This window comes from Ornithorhynchus anatinus, chromosome 4, assembly GCF_004115215.2.
Source record: "Ornithorhynchus anatinus isolate Pmale09 chromosome 4, mOrnAna1.pri.v4, whole genome shotgun sequence".
NCBI classification, from domain to species: domain Eukaryota; kingdom Metazoa; phylum Chordata; class Mammalia; order Monotremata; family Ornithorhynchidae; genus Ornithorhynchus; species Ornithorhynchus anatinus.
Window position 1 is genome coordinate 125,275,752 of NC_041731.1, and position 22,435 is coordinate 125,298,186.

At 49.4% G+C, this 22,435-nt stretch overlaps 1 protein-coding gene across 1 annotated transcript in view; it reads left to right on the forward strand.

Moving 5' to 3' along the window:
- The first annotated feature begins 11,191 nt into the window (after positions 1 to 11,191).
- Positions 11,192 to 22,435, forward strand: part of WDR1 (WD repeat domain 1) — a 55,677-nt gene continuing 44,433 nt past the window's right edge. The window contains exons 1-2 of the mRNA XM_029063156.2: positions 11,192 to 11,350; positions 13,653 to 13,774. Of these exons, the coding sequence (XP_028918989.1) occupies positions 11,335 to 11,350; positions 13,653 to 13,774 (138 nt within the window). The 5' untranslated portion in view covers positions 11,192 to 11,334. The remainder of the gene's footprint in view (positions 11,351 to 13,652; positions 13,775 to 22,435) is intronic.

Consider the following 22,435-nt stretch of genomic DNA (forward strand, 5'->3'; position numbering starts at 1 on the left):
ATTACGATTTGAGCCCACCTTCGAAAAACCAATTTTTCCTCAACATAAAAATTGACCATTGGGATCGAGTACCTCCGGTGTAACAAAGTAATCCAAGAAGTGCATCTTTATTAAATATTAATGCGAATATGAAATATTAACCACAGAATAGCAGGATCGTGTGCATAAATGTCATTCGGCTGAATTCGTATTTTGAGAATAACCTGTACGTCACCTTACTAGAGGATATTTTAGCATTTCTAAACCAGTAATGTCTTCTGAACTGAGTCATCTCGGAAAAAATGCTATTAACTCCCTCCCCGGGCCCCATGTCCCCTTCGCCTCCCCCATCCCTTGCCCCCAATGAACCGGCCACCTATTTATTAAGAAAATTGACACCATCAGATGTGAGTTCCCTAAAATCTCCCCTGCCTCTCCTCAGTCCCTCCTGCTTCGTGCCCCCTCTTCAACTCTCCCCTTCTCCCCAGCAGTATCTCCAGAGGAGATCCCCTGCCTCCTCTCAAAACCCACCCTCTCCACATGTGCATCCGACCCCATTCCTTTGCACCTTATCAAAACTCTCACCCCTCCCTTCTTCCCTCCCTAACAGCCATCTTCAATCGTATGCTCTCAAATGGCTTCTTTCCCAAGGCCTTCAAACATGCCCACGTTCATTCATTCAGTAGTATTTATTGAGCGCTTACTATGTGCAGAGCACTGTACTAAGCACTTGGAATGTACAACTCGGCAACAGATAGAGACAGTCCCTGCCGTTTGACGGGCTTACAGTCCATGTCTCGCCTATCCTAAAAAAACTCTCCCTTGACCCCAAGGCTCCCTCCGGTTATCGCCCTGTCTGCCTCCTACCCTTCCTCTCCAAACTCCTCGGGCAAATTGTCTACACGCTGCCTCAAATTCCTCTCCTCCGATTCATTCATTCATTCACTCAATCGTATTTATTGAGCGCTTACTATGTGCAGAGCACTGTATTCAGCGCTTGGAATGTACAATTCGGCAACAGATAGAGACAATCCTTGCCCTATAACGGGCTCACAGTCTAATCGGGGAAGACAGATGGCAGAGTAAAACAGAACGAAACAAAAACAAGACAACATTATCACCATAAATAGAATCAAGGGGACGCACACCTCATTAACAAAATAAATAGGGTAATAAATAATATATACAAATGAGCACAGTGCTGAGGGGAGGGGGAGGGGCAGAGGGAAAAGGGGGCTCAGCTAAGGGGAGGTGAAGGGAGAAGGGGGAGGAGCAGAGGGTGGAGGGGGAGCAGAGGGAAAAGGGGGGAGCTCAGTCTGGGAATTCTCTCCTTGACCCCCTTGATCTGGCTTCCATCCCCTTCGCTCCTGGAAACCACCTTCTCCAAGGTCACCAAGAGCTCCCTCTTGCCAAATCCAATGACCTCTACTCCCTCCTAATCCTCCTTGACCTCAAGGCTGCCTTTGATACCGTGTACCTCCATCTCCCAACTCCCATAGAGAACTCATTTGCTCCCTACCAACCTCAGATTCTACAGACAATTATTCTCCCCCCGCCTTCAAAGCTTTATCGAAGGCGCATCTCTTCCAAGAGGCCTTCCCTGACTAAGCTCCCCTTTCCTCTTCTCCCACTCCCTTCTGCGTCATTCTGACTTGTTCCCTTTGCCCTTCCTCACTCCCAGCCCCACAGCACTTATATACGTATCTGTAATTTTACTTACTAGTACTGGTGTCTGCCTTCTCCCCTCTAAACTGTAAGCTCGTTGTGGGCAGGGAATGTGTCTGTTTGTTGTTGTACTGTGCACTCCCAAGCGCTTAGTAACAGCGCTCTGCACCCAGTAAGCGCTCAATAAATACGATTGAATAAATGAATGAATGAATGAGCTATCCTCACATCTTTGGAGATTTGCATCCACCCAAATTTAAGGAAAAACATACACTCACACACAAACTCACTTCAATTTTCAAAAATGGGATTTGTCAGGCATGCTTAGCTGAAAAGAATGACGAATTTATCAGAGGTCTCAGGAGGGTTCCTGATGTTTGTTTTTGTGTGAGACACACCCTTGCCAAATCAAGATACCTAGCTGAGTCACTGTCTTGCAGGAGACTGGGCAGCAGAATTACTCAATTTGGGGCATGCAGAGGGAAACTCTGCCTTGTAGGAGAACATATAATCTAATAAGTACTAAAGAATGTCAGAATGACTTAATACTACATGCTCCCAAAGATCTTTTTCCTTTAGACCTTCCGTTTCGAAGGCAAACAAAAGAATCAATTCGTGGGAGCTTTATGGCTGGCTTGTTTCTAGGGCCTTCAGGGCAGCACGTTGCCTTAGGTTAAATAAAAGCTAAAAATAAACTTGCCAGCACATCATTTTACAAGGGGCTTTGGAGTGTTTCCCAGCTTTGCTAAAGGACCGTTTGCTTTACCCTCGCCGAATCTGAGATTTAGGAACGAAGGCATCCATACGTTTCAGCACAGAAAATTGGGATGGATGTTTAGTAGGCCTCATCTTCAGAGATCATCTCTTATATTTTATAAACTTGCTTTTCGTTGCTGTTTCCTCTGTAAATAGTAAGCACTCAGTAAATAACAGTGATGGGGCTGTTTTGACTGTGTTATTTTTTACAAGTGGAGGAATGAGAAAAATCTGTTAATCACGTTCTACTACAGGAATTTTTTGTTGGTGTGATCACTACATTCCTTCCATTCATTCATTCAATCGTATTTATTGAGCGCTTACTGTGTGCAGAGCACTGTACTAAGCGCTTGGAAAGTACAATTCGGCAACTGATAGAGACAATCCCTATCCAACAACGAGCTCACGGTCTAGACGGGGGGAGACAGAGGGGAACAGGGAAGAGCAGAGGGTAGGAGGGGGAAGAATAGGGAGGGGAGGAGGAGCAGAGGGAAGGGGGGGCTCAGTCTGGGAAGGCCTCCTGGAGGAGGTGAGTGCTCAGTAGGGCTTTGAAGAGGGGAAGAGAGTTAGTTTGGCGGAGGTGAGGAGGGAGGTTATTCCAGGATAGCGGGAGGATGTGGGCCAGGGGTCGATGGCGGGACAGGCGGGAACGGGGGACGGTGAGGAGGTGGGCGGCAGAGGAGTGGAGCATGCGGGCTGGGCTGGAGAAGGGAGGTGAGGTAGGAGGGGGCCAGGTGCTTCCCTCAGTGGATTTTTTTTTAACTAGGGATGAGAGTGCCTAGTTAACGAATGGTTTTCATTTTTACAAACTATTTGCAAAGTTTTATTTCTTGGCAAAGCCTAATTTGCAGAGGAAATCCTCAGCCCCGGGGTAGGACTTTGAAAGATCTCTGAGAGCACTGACTTTCTCTTCATCCCTAACTTCCTCTTATAAGCACAGAGCAGCTCATTTCCTCACACGCACGCACACACACACGCCTTAGGGTGGACGGTCGGTGTCCTACTGGGCAGAGCCATGCGTGGGTGGTCCTCAAAGTGAATTGAATGCACAGGGGTGCTGGGGAGGGGAGATCTGACTTGTTCCTCAAATGCATGTTCTGCAAACAAACCAGCTCTTTGCGGTTTAGCAGACCCTTCAGTCCATCCTTCATCATATTGAAATAATGTACTTTATTTCAAAACTGAACTTTTCCATTACTGAAAAGTAGCACGGCGTAGTGGAGAGAGCTCGGGCCTGCGAGTCAGAAGGTCATGGATTCCCTTCCCGGCTCCTCCACTTGTCTGCTGTGTGACCTTGGGTAAGTCACTTCTCTGTTCCTCAGTTCCCTCATCTGGAAAATGGGGATCGAGACTGTGAGCTCCACATGGGACAGGGAGTGTGTCCAACCCGATTTGCTTGTAGTCATCCCAGCGCTTAGTACAATGTCTGGCACATAGTAAGACCTTAACAAATACCAAAATTATTATTATTTATTGAGCACTTACTGTGGGCAGAGTACTGTACTAAGTGCTTCCAAACTGAGGAAACTTTAATAGTTCCGAGGAGCCAGCAGTCCGGGTGTGATGCAGTTATGTGTATTAACAGACTGTGAGCCCGTCTTTTAGACTGTGAGCCCGTCGTAGGGCAGGGATTGTCTCTACCTGTTGCCGAATTGTACATTCCAAGTATGAGAATGAGAATGAGAATGCTTCTCATTCCAATGAGAAGCAGCGTGGCTCAGTGGAAAGAGCACGGGCTTTGGAGTCAGGGCTCATGAGTTCGAATCCCAGCTCTGCCACTTGTCGGCTGTGTGACTGTGGGCAAGTCACTTCACTTCTCTGTGCCTCAGTTCCCTCATCTGTAAAATGGGGATAAAGACTGTGAGCCCCACGTGGGACAACCTGATTCCCCTATGTCTACCCCAGCGCTTAGAACGGTGCTCGGCACATAGTAAGTGCTTAACAAATACCAACATTATTATTATTATTATTATTCCAAGTGCTTAGTACAGTGCTCTGCACATAGTAAGCGCTCAATAAATACCATTGAATGAATATTAATAATGATAAGAATAATGGTATTTGTTAAGTGTTTACTATATGCCAAGCACTGCTCTAAGCGCTGGGGTTGATACAAGCTAATTCATTCATTCAGTAGTATTTATGGAGCAATTACTATGTGCAGAGCACTGTACTAAGCGCTTGGAATGCACAAATGGGTAACAGATTGAGACAGTCCCTGCCCTTTGACGGGCTTACAGTCTAATCAGGTTGACCCACATGGGGCTCACAGTCTTAATCCCCATTTTATTCATTCATTCAATAGTATTTATGGAGCAATTACTATGTGCAGAGCACTGTACTAAGCGCTTGGAATGAACAAGTCGGCAACAGATAGAGACAGTCCCTGCCGTTTGACGGGCTTACAGTCTAATCGGGGGAGACGGACAGACGAGAACAGTGACAATAAATAGAGTCAAGGGGAAGAACATCTCGTAAAAACAATGGCAACTAAATAGAATCGAGGCATGTACATCTCATTAACAAAATAAATAGGGTAATGAAAATATATACGGTTGAGCAGACGAGTACAGAGCCGAGGGGATGGGAAGGGAGAGGGGGAGGAGCAGAGGGAAATGGGAGGAAAAGAGAGTTTAGCTGGGGTAGAGGGAGTAGTGGGAAAAGGGGAGCTCAGTCTGGGAAGGCCTCTTGGAGCAGGTGAGTTTTAAGTAGGGTTTTGAAGAGGGGAAGAGAATCAGTTTGGCGGAGGTGAGGAGGGAGGGCGTTCCGGGACCGCGGGAGGATGTGACCTGGGGGTCGACGGCGGGACGGGCGAGACCGAGGGACGGCGAGGAGGTGGGCGGCGGAGGAGCGGAGCGTGCGGGGTGGGCGGTGGAAAGAGAGAAGGGAGGAGAGGTAGGAAGGGGCAAGGTGACGGAGAGCCTCGAAGCCTAGAGTGAGGAGTTTTTGTTTGGAGCGGAGGTCGATAGGCAACCCCTGGAGGTGTTTAAGAAGGGGAGTGACACGCCCAGATCGCTTCTGCAGGAAGATGAGCCGGGCAGCGGAGTGAAGAATAGACCGGAGCGGGGCGAGAGAGGAGGAAGGGAGGTCAGAGAGAAGGCTGACACAGTAGTCTAGCCGGGATATAACGAGAGCCCGTAGCAGTAAGGTAGCCGTTTGGGTGGAGAGGAAAGGGCGGATCTCGGCGATACTGTAAAGGTGAGACCGGCAGGTCTCGGTAACAGATAGGATGTGTGGGGTCAACGAGAGAGACGAGTCAAGGATGACGCCGAGATCGTGGGCCCGAGAGACGGGAAGGACGGTCGTGCCATCCACGGTGATAGGGAAGTCCGGTAGAGGACCGGGTTTGGGAGGGAAAATGAGGATCTCAGTCTCGCTCACGTTGAGTTTTAGGTGGCGGGCCGACATCCAGGTGGAGACGTCCCGGAGGCAGGAGGAGATGCGAGCCTGAAGGGAGAGGGAGAGGACAGGGGCGGAGATGTAGATCTGCGTGTCATCTGCGTAGAGATGGTAGTCGAAGCCGTGGGAGCGAATGAGTTCACCGAGGGAGTGAGTGTAAATGGAGAACAGAAGAGGGCCGAGAACTGACCCATTCATTCATTCATTCAATAGTATTTATTGAGCGCTTACTATGTGCAGAGCACTGTACTAAGCGCTTGGGATGAACAAGTCGGCAACAGATAGAGACAGTCCCTGCCGTTTGACGGGCTTACAGTCTAATCGGGGGAGACGGACAGACGAGAACAATGGCACTAAACAGCGTCAAGGGGAAGAACATCTCGTAAAAACAATGGCAACTAAATAGAATCAAGGCGATGTACAATTCATTAACAAAATAAATAGGGTAACGAAGGGTACTCAAGGGTAAGACCCTTGAGGAACTCCGACAGTTAAAGGATGGGAGGGGGAGGAGGCGCCCGCGAAGGAGACCGAGAATGACCGGCCAGAGAGGTGAGAGGAGAACCGGGAGAGGACGGAGTCCGTGAAGCCGAGGTGAGATAAGGTGTGGAGGAAGAGGGGATGGTCAACAGTGTCGAAGGCAGCAGAGAGGTCAAGTAGGATTAGAACGGAGTAGGAGCCATTGGATTTGGCAAGAAGAAGGTCACGGGAGACCTTAGAGAGAGCAGTCTCGGTAGAGCGGAGGGGACGGAAGCCAGATCGGAGGGAGTCCGGGAGAGCATGGGAGTTAAGGAATTCTAAGCAGCGAGTGTAGACGATTCGTTCTAGGATTTTGGAAAGAAAGGGTAGTAGGGAGATAGGGCGATAACTGGAAGGGGAAGCGGGGTCGAGAGAGGGTTTTTTTAGGATGGGGGAGACGTGGGCATGTTTGAAGGCAGAGGGGATTGAAGCCATTGGAGATTGAGTGGTTAAAAATAGAAGTTAAGGAAGGGAGGAGGGCAGGAGTGATGTTTTTTAAAAGATGAGCGGGAATGGGGTCCGAGGCGCAGGTGGAGGAGGTGCCACTTGCGAGGAGGGAGGAGATCTGAAGGGAGGGGGAGAGGACGGGGCAGAGATGTAGATCTGCGTGTCATCTGCATAGAGATGGTAGTCAAAGCTGTGAGAGTGAATGAGTTCACCAAGGGAGTGAGTGCGGGCCCGGGAGTCGGAAAGACCTGGGTTCTTATCCCGGCTCCGCCACTTGTCTGCTGTGTGTGTGACTTTGGGCAAATCACTTCACTTCTCTTTGCCTCAGTTCCCTCACCTCTAGTCGCTTCACTTCTCTGTGCCTCAGTTCCCTCACTTGTAAAATGGGGATTAAGACTGTGGGCCCCATGTGGGACGGGGATTGTGTCCAACCTGATGAATAATTGCGGTATTTGTTAAGCACTTACTATGTGCCAGGGACTAATAATAATGATGATGATGTTGGTAATTGTTAAGTGCTTGCTATGTGCAGAACACTGTTCTAAACACTGGGGTAGATACAGGGTAATCAGGTTGTCCCACTTGAGGCTCACAGTCTTAATCCCGACTCTGCACCTCGTCAGCTGTGTGACTGGGGGCAAGTCACTTCACTTCTCTGTGCCTCAGTTCCCTCGTCTGTAAAATGGGGATGAAGACTGTGAGCCTCACGTGGGACAACCTCATTCCCCTGTATCTACCCCAGCACTTAGGACAGTGCTCTGCACGTAGTAAGCGCTCAACAAATACCAACATTATTATTATTATTAATTCCCATTTAACAGATGAGGTAACTGAGGCCCCGAGAAGTGAAGTGACTTGCCCAAAGTCACACAACTGACAGGTGGCGGAGCTGGAATTAGAACCCATGACCTCTGACTCCTAAGCCCGGGCTCTTTCACTTAACTTCTCTGTGCCTCAGTTACCTCATCTGTAAAATGGGGATTAAGACTGTGAGCCCCACGTGGGACAACCTGATTCCCTTGGGTCTACCCCAGTGCTTAGAACAGTGCTCGGCACATAGTAAGTGTTTAACAAATACCAACATTATTATTCTTATTTCCAATGAGCCACGCTGCTTCTCTGTGGCATGGACTGTAGCAAACATAGGGGTAGATACCAGTTAATCAGGTTGGACACAGTTCCCGTCCCACATGGGCCAAACTAACTCTCTTCCCCCCCTTCAAAGCCCTACTGAGAGCTCACCTCCTCCGGGAGGCCTTCCCAGACTGAGCCCTCCCTTTCCCTCTGCTCCTCCTCCCCTCCCCATCGCCCCGACTCCCTCCCTCTGCTCTGCCCCCTTCCCCTCCCCACAGCACTTGTCTATATTTGCATATATTATTTATTGCTCTACTTATTTTATTAATGATGTATATCTATAATTCTATTTACCTCTTTTTATGGTACTGATGCCTGACTACTTGTTTTGTTTTGCCATCTGTCTCCCCCTTCTAGACCGTGAGCCCGTCGTTGGGGAGGGATGGTCTCTGTCTGTTGCCAAATTGCATATTCCAAGCGTTTAGAACAGTGATCAGCACACAGTACGCGCTCAAGAAATACGATTGAATGAATGAATGAATGAACATGGGGCTCGCAGTCTTAATCCTCATTTTACAGATGAGGGAACTGAGGCACAGAGAAGTGAAGCCAGTTGCCCACGATCGCACAGCAGAGACGTTGCGGAGCTGGGGTTAGAATCCATGCCGTTTTGGGCAGGGATTGTCTCTCTGTTGCCAAATTGCACATTCCAAGCGCTTAGGACAGTGCTCTGCACATAGTAAGTGCTCAATAAATACGATAGAATGAATGAGCGTGGCTCAGTGGGAAGAGCCCGGGCTTAGGAGTCAGAGGTCATGGGTTCGAATCCCGGCCCTGCCACTTGTCAGCTGTGTGACTATGGGCAAGTCACTTAACTTCTCTATGGCTCAGATACATCTGTAAAATGGGGATTAAGACTGTGAGCCTCACGTGGGACAACCTGATGACCCTTTATCTCCCCCAGCGCTTAGAACAGTGCTCTGCACATAGTAAGTGCTTAACAAATACCAACATTATTATTATTGTAACTCCCAGGCCTGTGCTCTTTCCGCTTCGCCATTAGCTTGCATGTACCCCAGCGCTTACTACAGTGCCTGAAACATAGTAAGCAGCATGGACTCCCGGATAAAGCATGAGCCTGGGAGACAGAAGGGCCTGGGTTCTAACTACGGCGCAGCCACTTTGCTGTGTAACCTTGGGCGAATCACTTCCCTTCTCTGGACCTCAGTTACCTCAGCTGTAAAGTGGAGATTAAGACTGCGAGCCCCATGTAGGACAGGGACTAGGCCCAACCTGATTAGCTTGTAACTACCCCAACGCTTAGTCCAGTGTATGGTCCGCCGTGAGCGCTTAACTAATTCCATTTAAATAAAAAAAGTGCCATAAAAAGGCGAGCTTATAGCCTATAATAATAATAATGTCGGTATTTGTTAAGCACTTACTATGTGCAGAGCACTATTTTAAGTACTGGGGTAGATACAGGGTAATCAGGTTGTCCCACGTGAGGCTCACAGTCTTAATCCTCATTTTATAGATGAGGGAACTGAGGCTCAGAGAAGTGAAGTGACTTGCCCACAGTCACACAGCTGACAAGTGGCAGAGCCGGCATTCGAACCCATGACCTCTGTCTCCCAAGCCTTTGCTCTTTTCACTGAGCGGGCCAGAGGCTGCGTGGCTTAGTGGCAAGAGGAGTAAAAGGAATCTGGACTCTAAGCTCAGTGTAGAGAAGCAACGTGGCTTAGTGGAAAGAGCACGGGCTTGGGAATCAGGGGTCGTGGGTTCTAATCCTGGCTCTGCCACTTGTCAGCCGGGTGACTTTGGGCAAGTCACTTCACTTCTCTGGGCCTCAATCCCCACATCTGTGAAATGGGGATGAAGACTGTGAGCCTTACGTGGGGGCATCCTGATGACCCTGTATCTACCCCAGCGCTTAGAACAGAGTAAGCCCTTCACAAACGCCAGTGGAAAGAGCCCGGGCTTGGGAGTCAGAGGTTGTGGGTTCTAATCCTGACTTCTCCACTGGTCAGCTGTGTGACCTGGGACAAGTTGCTTCAGTTCTCTGGGCCTCAGTTCCCTCATCTGTAAAATGGGGGTTAAAGGTGTGAGCCCCACTTGGGACCATCTGATCACCCTGTATTCATTCAATTCATTCAATAGTATTTATTGACTGCTTACTATGTGCAGAGCGAGCACCGTATCTTCCCCAGCACTTAGAAGAGTTTTGGCACATAGTAAGCGCTTAACAAATACCATCATCATCATTATTCTTATTATTATTGAGAAGCAGCGTGGCTCAGTGGAAAGAGCCTGGGCTTGGGAGTCAGAGGTTGTGGGTTCTAATCCTGCCTCCACCACTTTTATGCTAACTGTGGGCAAGTCACTTTACTTCTCTGTGCCTCAGTGACATCCTCTGTAAAGTGGGGATGAAGACTGGGAGCCCCACGTAGGACTACCTGATTACCCTGTATCTCCTCCAGTGCTTAGAACAGTGCTTGACACATAGTAAGAGCTTAGCAAATGACATCATTATTATTACTATTATGGACATAAGGAGACAAATCCTTAAAATGGGGATGAAGACTGGGAGCCCCACGTGGGACAACCTGATGATCTTGTATCCCTCCCCCCTCCCAGTGCTTAGAACAGTGCTTGACACATAGTAAGAGCTTATCAAATGCCATTATTATTATTATTATGGACATAAGGAGACAAATCCTTAAAATGGGGATGAAGACTGGGAGCCCCACGTGGGACAACCTGATGATCTTGTATCCCTCCCCCCTCCCAGTGCTTAGAACAGTGCTTGACACATAGTAAGAGCTTATCAAATGCCATTATTACTATTATTATGGACATAAGGAGACAAATCCTTAAAATGGGGATGAAGACTGACTGTGAGCCTCAGGTGGGACAACCTGATGACCCTGTATCTTCCCCAGTGCTTAGAACAGTGCTTGGCACATAGTAAGCGCTTAGCCAATGCCATCATCATTCTTATTCTTATTATTCTGGTCATTAAGGAGAAAGATCCCCAATTGGGGGGGGGGGGGGAAGGAGCCTCTTCCCAGCAGGCCCCGCGCGGCCCGGGCAAGGGGAGGGGGAGAGAGGAGGAGGGCGCGGCCCGACGTCACGTCCGGGGGCGTGGCCAGAGCGGTGACGTCAGGGGGCGGGTCCGGGCGGCGCTCGGCGCGGTGCAGAGTTGACTATATATGGGCAAAGCGCGGGGCGCGCCGCCCTCACGGGCACGCGCAGGCGCGCTTCCGGGTTGGCGTGCTCGCGCAGCAGATGCCGCGCCGGGGCTGAGCCGCCCGCACCCCGACCCCGACGCCGCCGCCGCCGCCGCCTCCGCCGCCGCCGCTGCTGCTGCTGCACCGGAGCTCCGCCCGGGCTCGGCCCCGACCTCTGCCCTCCTCCTCCTGCTCGTCCTCCTCCTTTTGGCCGTTGCCTTCGAGGCCCGGCCCGGTCCGGTCCCGCCCCGCTAACAAGTGGGCGACGATGCCTTTCGAGATCAGTAAGTGGTGGGCGCTGCCTGCTCCTTTCCCCCTAGGTCCTGCTCTTTTCCCCCCAGAACCTGCGCTTTCTCCCCTAGATCCTCCTCTTTCTCCCCCAGATCCTGCTCTTTCTCCCCTAAATCCTGCTCTTTCCCCCCTAGATCCTTCTCTTTCCCCCCTAGATCCTGCTGCTTCCCCTCTAGATCCTGCTGCTTCCCCTCTAGATCCTGCTCGTTCCCTCCTAGATTCTGCTCTTTCCCTCCTAGATCCTGCTCTTCCCCCCTAGATCCTGCTCTTTCCCTCCTAGATTCTGCTCTTTCCCTCCTAGATCCTGCTCTTCCCCCCTAGATCCTGCTCTTTCCCTCCTAGATTCTGCTCTTTCCCTCCTAGATTCTGCTCTTTCCCTCCTAGATCCTGCTCTTTCCCTCCTAGATCCTGCTCTTTCCCTCTTAGATCCTGCTCTTCCCCCCAGATCCTGTTCTTTCCCCCCCAGATCCTGTTCTTTTCCCCCTAGATCCTGTTCTTTCCCCCCTAGATCCTGCTCTTTCCCTCCTAGATCCTGCTCTTTCCCTCCTAGATCCTGCTCTTTCCCTCTTAGATCCTGCTGCTTCCCCCCAGATCCTGTTCTTTCCCCCCTAGATCCTGTTCTTTCCCCCCTAGATCCTGTTCTTTCCCCCCTAGATCCTGTTCTTTCCCCCTAGATCCTGCTCTTTCCCCCCTAGATCCTGCTCTTTCCCCCTAGATCCTTTTGCTTTCTCCCCTAGATCCTGCTTTTTCCCCGCCTAGATCCTGCTCTTTTCCTCCCAGATCCTGCTCTTTTCCTCCCAGATCCTGCTCTTTTCCTCCCAGTTCCTGCTCTTTTCCCCTAGATCCTGCTGCTTTCATTCATTCAATAGTATTTATTGAGCGCTTACTATGTGCAGAGCACTGTACTAAGCGCTTCCCCCTAGAACCTGCTGCTTTCCCCCTAGAACCTGCTGCTTTCCCCCTACATCCTGCTGCTTTCCCCCTACATCCTGCTGCTTTCCCCCTACATCCTGCTGTTTCCCCCCTACATCCTGCTGCTTCCCTCAAGCTCCTGCTTTCCCCCACATCCTTCTGCCCCCCCACCCCCATCCTATTTCTTCCCCCTGCGGATCCTGCTTCTTGCTCCCCTCCCAAGTCCTGCTTCTTGCCCCCCTCCCAAGTCCTGCTTCTTGCCCCCCTCCCAAGTCCTGCTTCTTGCCCCCCTCCCAAGTCCTGCTTCTTCCCCCCCCTCCCAAGTCTTGCTTCTTCCCCCCCCAAGTCCTGCTTCTTCCCCCCGCCCTTCAGGTCCTGCTGCTTTCCCCTCAGCCCCTGCCCCCTCTCCAGCCCCCCTGCCCCCTCTCCAGCCCCCCCCGCCCCCTCTCCAGCCCCCTCTCCAGCCCCCTGCCCCCTCCCCAGCTCCTGCTGCCACAACTGGTTGGCAGCCTTTGGTTGCCTGGGCCCGGAGGCTGGACCAGGAGGCGAAGGAGCCTCGCCCATCCCCTGCCCACCCCCTGCCCACCCCCTGCCCACCCCCTGCCCACCCCCTGCCCACCCCCTGCCCACCCCCTGCCCACCCCCTGCCCACCCCCTGCCCACCTGTCCTCCCAGGCCCAGCTGGGTGGAGGGTGTTGCTCAGCTCTCCTCTGTCGTGCCCTGCCCCGCCCTCGGGTCGGAGGCTTTTGGGGCATGGTCAGGACTGGGCTTGCAGTGCGGAAACGGATCCCTCTCCACCCCCTGCCCCCGCCCAGGTGCACTGTACTAAGCCCTCGGGAGGGTAGATGTCACAGAATTAGCGGCCAGTCAAACGTACTGAGCCCTTACTGCGGGCAGAACGCTCTAAGAAGCCCTTGGGAGAGTAGATGCATCACTGGCGGACAATCTGTCGTATTTATTGAGAGCTTACTGAGTGCAGAGCACTGTACTGAGCGCTCGGGGGTACAGCGTGACACCTTTCCTGTCCCCCAAGGAGCTTAAGAGGGTAGAGGGGGAGATGTTTGGATGGACAGGGTGGGGATCCTTCGAAACCTGGCCGGGCCGTAGTCGCCCCGGATGCTTTGGAGGATTTGCAAGGTCCGTTTTGGTTAAATCCCAGAAGCCCATGATTTTCCTACTGGCTCCTCCTTGCTCTGACTGAAGCCTGCAAGTTGTTTGCTGAGTAGAATGCTAATGGCTCGTCTCCATCGCCACGCAACAAGTGATTTAACTAGAAAATATCATCTTCCCCCTCCCACTCCCTCCCATCAGAAATGCACCGTAAACGCAACTCGACCTCCGAGGCGCTCAAGGGAATTTCTGTCCTCTGTCCTGTCTTTGCAGAGAAAGTCTTCGCCAGCCTCCCCCAGGTCGAGAGAGGCGTCTCCAAAATCATCGGAGGTGATCCGAAGGGCAACAGTTTCCTGTACACCAATGGGAAATGCGTCATCATAAGGAATATCGACGTAATGTATCTCGTTGGTTTTTCCTCTTTTGAATACTTGGTGCTCACGGGGATCTGCTGTTCCGGAAGTTTTCATTCGTCTGCTGCCAGGCCCCCCCGGGTTCCTTTTGGAAACTCCTCTTACGGTGCTGATGAGAGAGAAGTAGCTGGAGCAGAGCGGTTGGGTGGCACGTGTGTGGTTGTCTGCCGCGCGCCCCGCCCCGGGATGGAAAGTCGTAACCCAGTGTGACTGGCAGATTCAGGCAACCCCAGCCAGTCCTCAGCGCCTACAGTGTGAGGAGCACTGTGCTAAGCCCTTGGGCGAGCGATAATAATAATGATGGCATTTGTTAAGCGCTTACTACGCGTCAAGCACCATTCTAAGCGCTGGGGGGTATGCACGTGGGGCTCACAGTCTCCATCCCCACTTTACAGATGAGGTAACTGAGGCCCAGAGAAGTGAAGTGACTTGCCCAAAGTCACACAGTTGACAGATGGCAGAGTTGGGATTTGGAACCCATGACCTCTGACTTGCCAGCCCGGGCTCTTTCCACCGAGCCACACTGTGCCGTACAACAGAGCTGATGGACGTGATCCCTGGATTTCCTTTTTTTCTTTTTCTTTTTTTAAAATGTTTATTCCCATGGCCCTTAAATCGACCACAGTATTCCCACTCTGTGGGAATCCAGTGCCCAGTGGGAATCTAGCCTTTTTATTTTTTTCCAAGCCAACCAAGCCTAAGGTTTGAAAGCCTTCTTGGTAATAACCAAAGCAAGTCATTCCCCCTAAACTGTACCTATTCCAGACATGACTCTCTTTTTTCTACACTTGTTTTCAGTGGAATAAAACGTCAATACTTAGCAGGTATACTAGCCAGCTACTCATCAGCAGTGAGCTCTTACCAGCCTTTCCATTTAAATGCTAATACAGTAGTCAGCTAATCAAGCTCCACTAATAAAGCAGTATTCCCACAGAGGAAGGAACTAGTGAACTTCTTGGGTGAAATTTGCATTTTAAAGCTGGGCTGGAATGATTTTTCTTTTATTTTGGTTTCCTCTAAAGACAACACATTTTCATATCTTTATTTTTCCTCTTGCATTCCTTGGCGTCGACTTAAACTGCGTCCCTTTTTTTGGCTTTCTGCATAATGCTTGTGTAGTGCAGCTTGTGCCTAGACTTGGAGGGACTGAAAAGCATCTTAAGGAACATTTTCAAATCCTTCAAGTCATAAGACAATGATGAAGGGACTTGGAGATTAAAATCCCTCCTAAAATTCTGCTTTCCCTGATAAATCCATATTATTGAGTCTCCGAGCCCCACAGCATTTTTGGACATATCTGTCATATATTTATATTAATGTCTGTCTCCCCACTCTAGACTGTAAGCTTGTTGTGGGCAGGGATTGTATCTTTTATATTTAGATTGTCCTCTCCCAAGTGCTTAGTGTTCTGCACACAGTAAGCGCTCAAATGCGATTGACTGACTTTGCAGATCGGTGTACTAAGTGCTTGGGAGAGTCTAAGAGCTGGTAGACAAGATTCCCTTTCCCCAAGGAACATACAGATCATTTCCCCGGACCCTAAGGTATGTGGGAAGCAGCACGGCCTAGTGGCAAGAGCATGGGCTTGGGAGTCAGAGGTCATGGGTTCTAATCCCTGCTCCACCACTTGTCTGCCCTGTGACCTTGGGCAAGTCACAACTTCTCTGTGCCTCAGTTCCCATCTGTAAAATGGGGATTAAGACTGTGAGCCCTGCATGAATCAGGGACTGTGACCAACCCGATTTGCATGTACCCACCCCAGCACTTAGTACAGTGCCTGGCACAAAGTAAAAACTCAACAAATACCACTATTATTATTATTATTAGTCTGTACTTCTCAAGGGCCTAATAATGTTGGTATTTGTTAAGCACTTACTATGTGCAGAGCACTGTTCTAAGCGCTGGGGTAGACACAGGGGAATCAGGTTGTCCCACGTGAGGCTCACAGTTAATCCCCATTTTACAAATGAGGTAACTGAGGCACCGAGAAGTTAAGTGACTTGCCCACAGTCACACAGCTGACAAGTGGCAGAGCTGGGAGTCGAACCCATGACCTCTGACTCCGAAGCCCAAGCTCTTTCCACTGAGCCACGCTGTTTGCCCAACAGGCACTTTGCCAACAGGGCTCTCAATAATTGTGGTATTTTCTAAGTGCTTACTATTTGTCAAACATTGTAGTAAGTGCTGGGGTAGATAGAAGATAATCAGGTACCACATGGGGCTCCCAGGCTAAGGAGGAGCCAAGTAGGAGTCAGTCAGTCATGTTTATTTTGTGCTTACTGTGTGCAGAGCACTCTACCAAGCGCTTGGGAGAATACAGAGTAAAAGTTGGTAGACATATTCCCCGCTGATTATCCGGGGTCGTGCGTTTTAATCCCAGCTCCGCCACTTGTCTGCTGAGTGACCTGGGGCAAGCCACTTGTCTTCTCGGTGCCTCAGTTACCTCATCTGTAAAATGAGGATGAAGACTCTGAACCCCACGTGAGACAACCTGTTTACCTTGCACACCCCCCAGCGCTTAGAACATGCTTGGCACATAGTAAGCGCTTAAATGCCATCATTATTATTATCGTCATCGCTCGCCCGAGGGCTTCGATTAATATCAATAAATTATGGATAATAATGTTGGTATTTGTTAAGCGCTTACTATGTGCAGAGCACTGTTCTAAGCGCTGGGGTAGATACAGGTTCATCAGCCACGTGAGGCTCACAGTCTTAATCCCCATTTTACAGATGAAGTAACTGAGGCACAGAGAAGTTGCGTACATACATGCTGTGGGGCTAAGGAAGTATTAAATCCCCATTTTACAATGAGGGATCGTGGCAGAGTCAAGGGATTTACCCAAGGTCACACAGCAGGCAAATGGCAGAGCTGGGTTTAGACCCCAGGTCCTAGGATTCCCAGGCCGCGCTCTTTCCACCAGGCCACACTGTTTCTGCAAATATTGCTAGTAATTCAGTTCTCAAATGTGACCTGGGCCTCTCTGGTTGGCTACCAAAAGAGGAATTCATAATCTCATGGGAAAACCCTGTTGAGGCACAGTGGCAATACAAACTCAAAATGAAGTGTTCCCTGCTGACAAGGAGATCGCATCTAGTCGGGGGTCGGGGGAGGGATATAAAAATATTTTGCAGTTAGAGTAGTCAAAATTCATTATTGAAGGTACAGTTTAAACCCAGTGATGGGTATTAAATTTCATTTGTGCTAATGTAGTTCCTGAGTTCTTAATTGCCTAGATAGCGTCAACTACAACAATTTATCCCTGTTAGCCCAGGTTTTAAAGGATGCAACAGTCATAACAGTAGAAGGTTTTGCCTTGTCTGGGAAAATGGAAGTTAGGAACTTGGGCTTCGATCATTTGAGATTCAGAGCATTTCCAAATTAGGATTTGATTCCTCATCAATAAATACTATTGAATGAATGAATGAATGAATGAAATAGCAAAATGTCAGGTAATAATGAATTTCAGAGAGGCAGCGTTGCCTAGTGGCTAGAGCACGGGCCTGGGAGTCAGAAGCACCAGGGTCCTCATCCTGGCTCCACACTTTCTGCTATGTGACCTCGGGTAAATTGCCTCATCTGTAAAATAGGGATTAAGACTCTGGAACCCTTTATGGGACAGGGACTGTGTGCAACCTGATTACCTTGTATCTGCCCTGGTGCTTAGTACAGTGCCTGGCACATCATCGTAAAGGGCTTAACAGATACGGTGGAAAAAAATGTCTTGAAGTCTTCTTTGTAGTTCTTTAGATTTAACAAATACCGTGGGATAAAGCATTTAGAGTTGCTTGACGTCTTTGAATGTGGCTTAGTGGAAAGAGCACAGGCTTGGGAGTCAAGTCGTGGGTTCTAATCCTGACTCTGCCGCTCGTCAGCTGTCTGATTTTGGGCACGTCACGTGACTTCTCTGTGCCTCAGTTACCTCACCTGTAAAATGGGGATTAAGACTGTGAGCCCCACGTGGGACAATCTGATTACCTTGTGTCTACCCCAGCGTGTATAACAGTGCCTGGCACGTAGGAAGCGCTTAACAAGTACCATCATTATTATTATTATGTAGTTCTTAAGACCGCAGTTCCATCTGAGGAGAAGGCAGCTTCTTAAATCCTCTTCCGCCCCTCGAGGAACAGGGTCTGAATCCAACTTTGACCCTGTACTCAGTCCTGGGAATGAAGGTCCAGTGCTCTGTACACAGTAAGCGCCTAATAAATACTGTTACTGCTACTCCAAATGGGATCCATCCCCAGTCCAAATGCCTGCCCGCTCAGTTGGCAAAGCCTTCCTTAACGCATCCCGATGCCTCTGGCTCAACTGGAGGTTTCGGAGTAACGACCGAAGGTGGTATCCTCAATCTCTTCTCAAATCAGCTTTCGGCCAGCGGCCGGTCAGGTAATTAAAGCCTGTTCTCTTAGACGTTCCGGACCGAAGGCGTCCGTACACTGCTGTTGCTATCTTTTTTCTTCTTTTAAAATGGCGTCAGGCACTGTATTAAGCGTAATGGGAAAATACAGTGTTGGACACGGTCCATGTCAGTCGGTTTTATTATGTGCAGAGCACTGTTCTAAGTCCGTGGGTGAATACAATAAGATACATTCCCTGCTCACCAGGAGCTTGCAGTGTTAAAGACCTACATGGGACTCTCAGTCTTAATTCCCATTGTACAGGGAATTAAGGAGGTCACTGAGGCACAGAAAAGTGCCTCCCTGTTTTCCTGCCAGAATACCCACCCTTCAGAACCAGTCGAATCACCACAGGCTCAGTGGGCCTGAGCGTAAGGGAATTGTGAGGTGGGTGAGGCATAGAAAAGTTTTTAAGCGACTCTGCCCAAGATCAGAGAACAGACAAGTGGCGGAGGCGGGATTGGAACTCAGGTCCTCCTGACTTCCGGGTCCGCGTTCTTAACATTTGTCCATGCCGCCTCTCCCCATCTATCAGAGGCGTGTCTTGTATGTTCAGCTCCCAGCCTTAGGGGTGAGGTCTGCAGTTGATTGCCGTTTCAGGGTTTATTCTTTGGCCAAAGGTTCGGTCCCTCTATTTATTTGTAACCTGGGCAAGGACGGTGTTGGTTGAATGTTCGCCGGGCCGTCATTACTCTGAAAGAGTTCTTTGTTAAAGATCGTGAAGTGCTCCGGTCTAGGCTTCCTGGAATTTGTTGACCGGCAGAAGTTGGGGAAAGTATAAGCAAACGGGAAGCAAGTTTATGGGGATGTGGGGGAAGGTGAGAGTGGGGCCCATTTGACTTGGATTTTGTCTTTGGGATGAATTTACGTTGCGTGGAGACGAGGGGCGTGTACGTTTGAATCTGAACTTTGGGCGTATCGCCTGTTTGCTGGCCGGGGCTATTTGTCAGCATTAAATCCCTGGGGAATAAAATTCCTCCCTGGGGAATAGTCCTCATTCTATGCTGACTTCTTCAGGTGCAGCCAGATGTGCAGAAGTGTTGTCTATGGCCGCTACACTGCGTATTTAGAATCAATTTTATTTTTTTCACACAGAGCACTGAAAGCGCTTGGGAGAGCAGAATATAATTGTCTTTATGCGCCAAGTAATAATAATAATGATGGCATTTGTTAGGCGCTTACTATGTGCAAAGCACTGTTCTAAGCGCTGGAGAGGATACAAGGTGATCAGGTTGTCCCACGAGGGGCTCACAGTCTTAATGCCCATTTTACAGATGAGGTAATTGGGGCACAGGGAAGTTAAGTGACTTGCCCAGAGTCACACAACTGACAAGCGGCGGAGCCGGGATTCGAACCCATGACCTCTGACTCCCAAGCCCGTGCTCTTTCCACTGAGCCACGCTGCTTCTGGGCTGAATACTGAGTACTGGGCTGAAGCACTTGGGAGAGTACAACAGAGTTGCCCACAAGGAGCGTACAGTCTAGAATCTAAATTCACACAACTAGGAAAAGAGAGTTCATTAGTCACCCCACTTCGAAAATGTGCATATTCAGGTACTGCTTAAGATCACACTTGTATACCAGCACAATTTGTATTTCTAGCTAGCCGAAGCTAAAAATGAGGCAGAATGGGTTTTATTTAAGTGGAGTGAAATACATAGTTCCATCTGAAAACTGTCTCTTGTTCTATATGGAATTTACTAAGAATGGGGACTAGTTTTAGCTGTGTCACTTTGGACAAGTCACCTACCCCCGCTTGAGGAAACTGAGGCCGAGAAGGCTGAGAGCTGCCTCTGCCTGTGTCCTGGTGTAGGAGCCAGTGTGGGACCGGCACACTCCGTCAGACCTGACTACCTTGATCTACCCAGGGAATGTGTCTGTTGACGACTTTTCTGTGGTACTCTCCCAAGCGCTCAATAAATACGATTGAAGGAATGCGTGAATACCCCAGAACTGAGCACATGGAGTCCCCTGAGCTTGTGGTGATTTGACTGTTTCTGAAGGGTTTGTATTCTGGCAGGGAATACAACCAGCTTTTCCATCCGATCAGCCAAGTGATAGTCATGATGTGCTTATGGTGTAGGTGCTTTGCACGCCCTCTGACTCCCAAGCCCGGGCTCTTGCCACTAGGCCATGTTGCTTTCCATGGCCTAGCGACTTGCCCTACGTCCCAAAAGGGAACAGGGATCTGAACCCAGGTTTCATTCATTCAATTGCATTTATCGAGCGCTTACTGTGTGCAGAGCACTGTACTGCTTCCTGAATCTCTTGCTTTTCTCACTAAAGCGTGCTGCCGGATCTTGTTGGATAGTGAATCCTGTGGCTTTTGGGAACCTAACATTATTACCAAAGTGTCGATCACCATGACCAAAGTTTTCATTTGTTGGGGCTAGGGAGTTTTTTCCCCTCAGAGAGGGTTCTGCTCCATAATTGAGTGGTGATGCAGGGTTCCCAGCCCGTGCATTCTGACGCTTCTCTGGTGTGCCCTGGCCAGTTTTTTGGGGTGCCACCTTGGTGGATATCAGGGCATCCATCCTGCATGTGGTTGTGTCCCTGTGTTCGGGGGCATGCTGGTGTCGTCAACTCCTAGGGGAGGCGTGTCATATCGGAGGGACTAAGATGGCCAACTGTCCTTTTGCAGCCCGATGTGAGGGGAGAAATCTGTAGTAGAGGGGAGTTATGAGGAGCAGCGTGGCTTAGTGGAAAGAGCCCGGGCTTGGGAGTCAGAGGACATGGGTCCTAATGCCGGCTCCACCGCTTGTCTGCTGTATGACCTTGGGCAAGTCACTTAACTTCTCTATGCCTCATTTTCCTCATCTGTAAAATGGGGATTAGGACTGTGAGCCCCACGTGGGACAGCCTGTTGACCTTGTAACTTCCCCAGTGTTTAGAACAGTGCTTGGCACATAGTAAGCACTTAAATACCATAATTATTATTAGTATTTAATGAGTACTTATTGGGTGTAGAGCACTCTATTACTAAGCGCTTGGGAGACAATGATACAGCAGACTTGCACCTCTTGCATTTGGTGCTTGATGTATTCCCTGGCCCCAAATCCTGGGAAGTCTTTGCCTAAGACTCATCTTTGCTGGGTTTTGGGTGATTTTCATGTAATTTCTCAAATCCAAAAAGTCTCAGAAACCTTCCCCTCCTTTATGTGTTTTTATTTTTAAGTTAGTGAAATTAGTGATGTATACCAACTGTTTTGACTTGATCAGAATAGTGCCTTGTTTTTCGTAGCTTGCTTCTTAAATGTTTCCAGTGTGCTTTCACCCAAGTCATCTCACTTTATCTGCAAAACATCCCTGTGAGATAGGGAAAGGTAGGCCTTATTATTGCTCCTTTGCAGTTAGTAGAAGTCGTAGCAGTACTTATAGAACACCCACTTTGTGTAGCACACTGTGGTGTGTGCTTAGGAAGTTCAGATTAACCACGTGACACTTTCCCCACCGACAAGGAGTTTACATTGAAATGGGGAGACTGGAAATATAAAAATCTTTACAACTAGTGTTTCCAAACAGAGCACATCTTGCACAGTGCTCTGCACAGCGAAAGCCCTCAATATCATTCTGAGTCCTGAAGGTGGACATAAATGTGTTCATAAGTGCAAGAGTTGGTAAGCTCCTTCTAGACTGTAAGCTCATTTTAGGTAAGGAACCTGTTTGCTATATTGTTACGTCGTACTCTCCTAAGCACTTAGTACAGTGCTCTGCACACAGTAACCGCTCAATGAACAGGATTGACTGGTATAGATTGAGGGCTTACTGTATGCAGAGCACTGTGAGAAGCGTTTGGGAGAGAACATTAAAGCAGAGTTGGTAGACATATTCCCTGCTCAAAAGAACCTCGTAGTCTAAAGGGGGGAAGGCAGACAATTTTATTAAAATTGAAATCACAGCTCTGTACATAAAAGTACATAAAGGGTACAGATCCAAGTGCTTAGGTGATGCAGAAGGGAGAGGGAGTAGAGAGAGAGCTGTGAGCCCATTGTTGGGTAGGGATTGTCTTTCTCTGTTGCTGAATTGTACCTTCCAAACGCTTAGTACAGTGCCCCGCACATAGTAAGCGCTCAAATACGATTGAATGAATGAAAAGATGCACACTTAGGGAAAGATTCCTCTGCTTGAAGGGGCTGAGAGAGTAATCGGGGAGGGCTTGTTGTCAGAGGTGACACTTGAAGCGAAAGAGTGTGCCCGGGTGGAAAGAGCACGGGCCTGGGAGGCTGAGGACTTGGTTTCTCC